This window comes from Rhincodon typus, chromosome 41 (genome assembly GCF_021869965.1).
Source record: "Rhincodon typus isolate 14 chromosome 41, sRhiTyp1.1, whole genome shotgun sequence".
NCBI classification, from domain to species: domain Eukaryota; kingdom Metazoa; phylum Chordata; class Chondrichthyes; order Orectolobiformes; family Rhincodontidae; genus Rhincodon; species Rhincodon typus.
In genome coordinates, this window is record NC_063372.1 from 3,519,367 (window position 1) to 3,526,849 (window position 7,483).

The 7,483-nt window shown below is 42.2% G+C and overlaps 1 protein-coding gene across 1 annotated transcript; it reads left to right on the forward strand.

Moving 5' to 3' along the window:
• Positions 1 to 1,227: 1,227 nt before the first annotated feature.
• LOC125487413 (probable G-protein coupled receptor 139) lies at positions 1,228 to 2,187 on the forward strand. Its single transcript, XM_048618839.1, has one exon. The coding sequence runs from the start codon at positions 1,228 to 1,230 to the stop codon at positions 2,185 to 2,187; it is 960 nt and encodes a 319-aa protein (XP_048474796.1).
• Positions 2,188 to 7,483: the final 5,296 nt, after the last annotated feature.

The window sequence follows — 7,483 nt, forward strand, 5'->3', positions numbered from 1 at the left end:
CAAGCTACCACAACCATGCAATGTGGATCTGTGATCTAGGTTTTTCCCTCTAGAACCAGTCTGTCCACGTCTGACCACTGTATCACCACTTCCAATCACACATCCTATAGACTGACCTCCTGGCCTTATCTCAGCTTTCCCACAATCTGGCTTCACTGAGCCTGTAACCTGGTCAGACCCTCAGATTAAGAGCGATAGCATGGGTAATCGACAAGATCAATAAAAATTGACCAAATGAATGACCTAATTGAACATTTTTCACAAGTCAAGCGAATGCGGCTGATCTGTTTAAACACTTCATATCCTCCACCATTAATCTTTAGTCATGTTTCCCATCTCACTCCAGGGTTACCTCCTGGAGTTTATCCCCTCGTCGCTGTTTGTCCTGGTCAGTGCTGCTTGATTTCTCTTGTGGGCAGTCTCCTGAGGCTTACAATCTCACTGACTTTTCCTTGCTCCAACCCTAATCCGAACCGTGGTTTCTATTGCCTCTCAGTTCTGCCACCTAGTGGGAAATAAATACAAGGAACAGACTATTCAGTATAAACAGTCCATGGTGACATTAAGGTCTATTTCTTGCTTCTATCCATGTTTCTTCATATGACTCCGTCAATGTAACCAGCTATTCCTGTCTCCCTCACATTCTTCCAAGTCTCCCTTTAAATGCATCTAAACTGTTTGTTTGAGCCACTACTTGTGATGGCAAGTCCCATTCACACCGCACATTGGATGAAGATGTTTCTGTTCAATTTCCCAATGGATTTCTTGGTGATCACCTCATTCTGATGGCCTTTAGTTATCACGCTGCAAATAATAACTCTCCTAGCAGCATCTTTTCTCCAAGAGAAAAGAGATCTGTCTAGTTCAAACTTTCATGATCAGTAAATGCAGTTCCGCTGCAATCTTTCTCAATTCCTGTACCCTTCCAGGGCCTTTACAGTATAATAGGATAGGCAGACTGTCACAGAGTATGAACGAGAGGGCTCATTAGCAAGGGTGAACAATTCAGAATTTCTCCCGCGAAATGACTCTCCTCCAATCTGGCCAGGCCTTCCTAATACTGGTTGGCCTCTCCCCACTCCAGAACTCTATTGCTCCTTCATCATCCTCCACTTAGGCTTAAAGAGAGGTCTATGCCTGGTCCGATACAATGTATTCACTTCTTCCCAGTTCACCTGAACGCAACCATCCATCTCTGAATACTGTTGTTGAGCTGATGCTCGTATTATGAACCTGATCATGAAAATTTTATGTTTTGTCTTGCTCACAGTTAATATAGCAACAATTGCAATCCTGTCTTGGGGAAAATGTGGTCTTTCCAAGTGCATCACACGCTACCTCGTATCCATGGCAGTGACAGATCTACTGGTTGTTTTTGTCGATGTCATTTTCGATCAGATTGGTGATTCATATTTCCCAGACAGTTTCCTGAATATTACTGCCATTTGTAGTCTTAGAGGGGTCCTGCGATATGCTGCTTCAGACAGCTCGGTGTGGTTAACAGTCTCCTTCACCTTTGACCGTTTCATTACCATTTGTTGCCAGAAACTGAAAAGAAAATATTGCACAGAGAAAACTGCAGCGATTGTGATCAGCACAATTTGTGTGCTTAGTTGCGTGAAAAACATTCCCTGGTACTTTCAGTATGAACCATATGAAATAATTGACAATATTCCCTGGTATTGCTTCAGGAATAGCTTAGAATATTATGTCTCCTCAATGTGGTCAACCTTTGAGTTGCTTCAATACAGCATAACCCCATTTATTCCGTTTCTTCTTATCTTGACCCTCAACGCTCTGACTGTCAGGCATATTTTAGCAGCCAATCGAATCCGCAGGGCACTCCGAAACCCGAAGAGCAGTGAGGAAGAGGATGATCCCGAGACGGAGCATCGAAGAAAATCCATCATTTTGCTCTTCAGCATTTCAAGCAGTTTTATCCTGTTGTGGGTGACACATGTTATACATTCTCTTCTACAGCGGATTTCAACCATGTCTTATTACAGGATTCATGTTGACTCAACAACAGCAGAACAGATTGGAGATGCACTCCGACTACTCAGTTGTTGCACAAACACGTGCATTTATGCTGTAACCCAGACTAAATTCAGAGAGGAGTTAAAGAATGCTTTGAAATATCCATTTAATCTGATTAGCTGCTTATTGATGAAACATGGGACATCCTAGAAGACTCAATTTGGCATCCAATGCCAACAATGTGTTGGTATGAGGCCATGAGAGATGTCAGAACAGAAAAATCACCAGTTGGATCTCTTCCATTGCATTCTGCATTTTAAAAAATACTTAAGTCTCAAATGCCAGAAATATTCATCCTTCATCACATCTCAAGCATTCAGCAGAATTCATACCTGCTGAGTAACTTCTCGATCATGATCTTTCTAATACTGAGATACTCTGTTACTAAGTCGGTATTTGTTCAGCTCCACATTGAAGAATTGAGTCGAATAATCTTCGTCATATGTGATGAAGAAAATATTTATTTTCAAATCTCAAGCCTCATTTGGAGCTTTCTTCTCTTCTTGAGCACTGGGTCTACATGTTCACTCATTGACCTGGATCATCTCTGGAGTAAGGCTTCTCTCCAAAACGAAAATAAATTCAACTTTGCTGAACTCTCCTGCTTCACCTTCATTCTTGCTCCTTTGCTGTGATTCTATTTTGACTAACAGCGGCTGTAGAAAGTGGCATATAACTGCCCATAATATTCTAAATCGGTTTCAGCATTGCAACATTGAGATTCGTCCATCTGAATGATAAAGAAATTGTCTACCAGATGCACCTTTGTATCTCATCAGCTCCATCGATAAAAGCTTCAGCATTGATTTGAAAACATTTGGTCAATTAAAAGAAAATTCAGCTCATTTCCCTCCTCCTGTCTGCAAAATGTTTGATGTCCTTTCAACATCCAATCCTGTTTTCTTGTTTCGTTATGTTTTATTGAGCACTTATCGATGTTCCAACATCTCTAAGGGAGAAGAAAGAAGGAAAGACAGGACATTATAAAGAACAGACAGGAAGGGAGTAGAGAGTAAACTGAGTGAGATTGTCTGTGACTGATTTGAGTTCGACACGCATTGCTGCAAAAAGTATTGTGAATATATTTGGTGAAGCTACAAGGCACACTTTTCCAACAATGGCACATCAAAAGATAACAGCTTTGATTAGAGTAGGATTGGAAGCTGAATATTCTTGTTTACAAAATAGTCAGGAAGAATCGAATAAAGTGGGAGGGTGGCAGTATCTAACATGGGATCTGTTACAGCTTTCGAACACAAGAATGGTACAAATGCTGAACCTGTTGGTTAGAACTGAAGGATCGACTGTAGCTACATTGGAGATGTCATAAACACCATTGGGAAACAGATTGAAGAAAGGTTTTGAAGGCAAATTAGTGAAAATGTTTAGCAACAACATTTTTGTTTAAAAAACATGTTTGTATAGTCATATAGAAGGCATTTTTTGAAAAGTGTTCTGAAGTTAATTCAATGGGACCTTTTTTAAAGCAGAACTTGACATTTGAAAATGATTGTTTTTGAGTTAGGGAGAAGAAGGAGAGGTACGGGACCAATCAGTAGCTCTTTGAAAGATCTGACCACACCAGACTGAATGAATCTAAAATTACAGCTCAGGAGAACAATGGTTTTAGAGAGGGGTAAAGGTGTTACATGAGGAAAGGAGTTCCTTACACAAGAAGATAAATGAAAACTTTTGGATATAGAATGAGGGAGCAACAAATCTAGGAATAACAATACAGAACAAAACAAAATTTAGAAACTACAACAAACTAAATGAGGAAGACATATAGGAAGTATGAGGATGGGCAGACAGGAACCTAAAGGGAAATAGACAATTTATATACAGAGGCTAGGTTTATTTAAAACAAAGAGCAGGGGCAATGACTTTTATGAATCAAGACATTGACTACAAAAGCGAGGAGACCATGATGGAACAAAAGCAGAAATTGCTCCACTTCTTTGTTTTATTTTAAAGTTTAACTCACTGCCACATCTCTTCCAAGTATGCCCACTTTGAAGACATTCTGCTCCTCTCTCCGACAGGGATTTCTGTACTAATCTTCTCTCTTATTCACCATCTAATTATTACTTTCAGTGTTGCTCCTGAAGTTTGACAAGGTATTTACCAAAACCCATTTCCAACAGCCACGTCACATTCCTCAGTGACTGTCTCCAGCTCAGACACACCCCACTTGGATTCCAACTCAAGTTTCGTCGTTTGTGTTTTGAATCCACTCAGGATCACAGGTATCTCTATGATGTACAATGCTCCTCTGACAGTAGTTTTTATCACATCCTGAGATCCCCAGTCAGTGCTACGTGCTGCCACATGCACACGCTCCATCTCTCTCCATCAGCACCACCTCACACTGACTCAGAGCTGTCCTTACCCCCAGTTCCACTTCATGCTCCGGCTCATTTCACATTCTAAGAAGAAACGTTTCTTTCAGGCAATAAGGAACATAAGCTGCAACAATTCAGAGATTCCCACTCTCCTCTGTAACCTTCCTCCCTTCCCCTTCCCTCTGACTCCATCTCCTCTCCCAACCCCACCTTCTGTTGCATATTTATTGTCCCTTCTGAACATCCGCTCTCTGATGCTGAATGTTCTGTGTCCAAAACAGTCACTAATCTCATTTCATTTGGTGATCTCTCCCCACTGCCTCCAAGCTCCTAGTCCCCTGTACAGCCTGCTTCTCCCTCCTTCCTAAAATCCACAGAGGACTGCCCAGGCACACCCATTGTTTCTGCCTGTTTCTGCCCCACTGAATATATCTCTTTCTCATTCGACTCATTGTTTTCTCTTCTTTTGTCCAATCCCTCCTGTTAGAGCCCTTGTTGATTTTTCATGAGTTTTATTTTATCCTTTTATCAAGTTCAGTTTGGAGATGTGAACTGGGAACTGTGGGCTAAAGATGACGTTTGGACTGCGAGTAACAGCTCGTGTTAAATGGAAAACAGGCAAAACAAGCTTTTTTCTTATTTGTGAGGCCAGGCCTGGAAATTAATTGCAGGTTCATTCCTGATCAGAAGGCTCTGTTAATGCTTTGTCACTAGCTGGTCACCCTGTTATAGGGAGGATATTGTTATCTTGGTAGGGTTCAGAAGAGATTCACCAGAATGTTGCTGGATATGGAAGGCTTGAGTTATACAGAAAAGCTGGATAGGCTGTGACTTTTTTCACTTGAGTATAGGAAGTTGAGAGGTGGCCTTATAAAAGTTTATAAAATCATGCAGGGTATAGATAGGGTTAATGGTCGGTGTCTTTTACTAGGAGGGGGATTTCAAGATTAGGGGGAATATTTTTAAGGTGAGAGGAGAGAGATTTGACAAAGACATGAGGGGCAAATTTTGTACACAGAGGGTGGTTCACATGCAGAATGAACCTCATGAGGAAATGGTGGATGTGGGCACAGTTACAATGTTTAAAAGACAATTAGATAAGTACATGAATAGCAAATGTTTGCAGCCATATGGGCCAGGAGCAGGCAGGTGGAATTAGTTTAGTTTGGTATTATGTTCGGCATGGACTGGTTGGGCCGAAGGGTTTGTTTCAAAGCTATATGACTCTATGACTGTATGGTAGAAGTTGGCTATTAATGAGGTCAGTGCCTGGGAATTGGTTCCAGCTACTCTGGAAAAGACTATATACTCAAGCAGATGGCAGATGTTGAATGGTAACTGGAATCTTGTAGAGGAGATAGTCAGTCTGTCAGGGAGTGGTCAGATCTGGAATTGGGTTTTGGACTATATTTTCTTGGAGAAGGAATCTGGCTGTTGATGTCACAGCATGAAGATTTGAAAGCTCCTTGACCAACCTCCCATTAGCAGCTCCAGGAAGCTCAGAGTATAGAAAACTAAGTTAGAAGGATTTCTGCCTTCATCTGAGCAAACTGTAAAGTTAACCCTGATCAACATCCTCAGGCAATCAACCAAGAAACCGTCGTCTATCACAAGGCACCATGAAAACCACTTCAGTAATCTGGCCATTTTGTTATTTTTTCTTTATCCCTTAACTGTGTTCATCTGTCTGTCTTTTGTGTGAATGGGGATGAAAACTAATGTTTTTGGGTTTATAGAATTGACCAATTGGATTACTTTGTTGCTTAATTTTGTTCTACTAAAGTTTCTGTTTGTTAATAAATTGCAAAGTCTTTTGTTTAAGATACAAACCAGTGTCTGAAACTGATTTCTCACAGAGTCTGGGATTGGTCATTCAAAATGTCTGTGTTGTGAATATAGAGATACAAAGCTGATTTGGTTCGGCTGTCTGTCTCGTATGTTATCACTTCCCACCTCCATCTGGGATGCTTCTGATGTTTTACATTCGTTTCAAAGTTCCCAGTTTGTAGGCTCCAGCCACCTCCTCTTCACCATGGATGTGCAATCCCTTTACACGCCCAACCCCCATGCGGATGAATCATAGAATTGATGGTCTCAGGGTTTTCTACTTCTTCCTGGAAAAAGGCGTGAACTGTCCTCATTCACCACCAGCTTCCTCCGCTTGGCTGAGCTCGTCCTCATCCTCAACAACTTCTCTTTTAACTCCTCTCATTTTCTTCAAGTCAGAGGGGTGGCCATGGGTACGCACATGGGGCCCAGTTATGCCTGTCTCTTTGTGGGGCACATGGAACATTCCTCGATCCAGTCCTATTCCAGCCCCCACCCACAAGTCTTTCTCCGATATATCGATGATATCATCAGTGCTGCTTCCCTCTCTCGACTGGAATTGGAAAAGTTCATCAATTTCACTTCCAATTTCCACCTCACACTCAGCTTCGCCTGGGCCATCTCTAATTCCTCCCTTCCCTTCCTCAACATCTCTTGTTTCCATTGCTGGGGATACAAGCTCACCGACTCCCACAGTTACCTTGATTATACATCCTCACACTCTGCTTCCTGTAAAGGCTCTATTCCATTCTCACAATTCCTCCATCTTCAACACATCTGTTCTGATGATGCCAAGTTTGACAAGGGGACCTCCAAAATGTGAATCATCTTCCTGAACAAAGGATTCCTCACAACTGTGGTTGACAGGACCCTCAGCATTGTCCAACCCATCTCCCACACTTCGGACCTCACCCCCTCTCTTCCCTCCCACAATAGGGTCTCCCTTGTCCTCACCTACCATCCCACCAGCATCCACGTCCAGATGATCATTAGCCACCATTTCTACCACCACCAGCAGGATGCCACCACCAGTCATATATTTTCCTCCCTTCCCTTGTCAGCCTTGAGCAAGGACTGTTCCCTCTGGGACACCCTGATCGACTCTTCCTTCACTCCCAACACCCACCCACAGCCGTACAAAACCTTACCTTGCAATTGCCAAAAGCGTAACACCTAGCCATTTACCTTCTCCCTCCCCAGTATCCAAGGGCCCAAACACACCTTCCAGGTGAAGCAGCACTTTACCTACACTTCACTCAATCTAGTCTACTGCACAT

Excerpts from the sequence above, each read along its gene's own strand:
- LOC125487413 (XM_048618839.1), top strand. The coding sequence starts at position 1,228 with ATGAACCTGATCATGAAAATTTTATGTTTTGTCTTGCTCACAGTTAAT.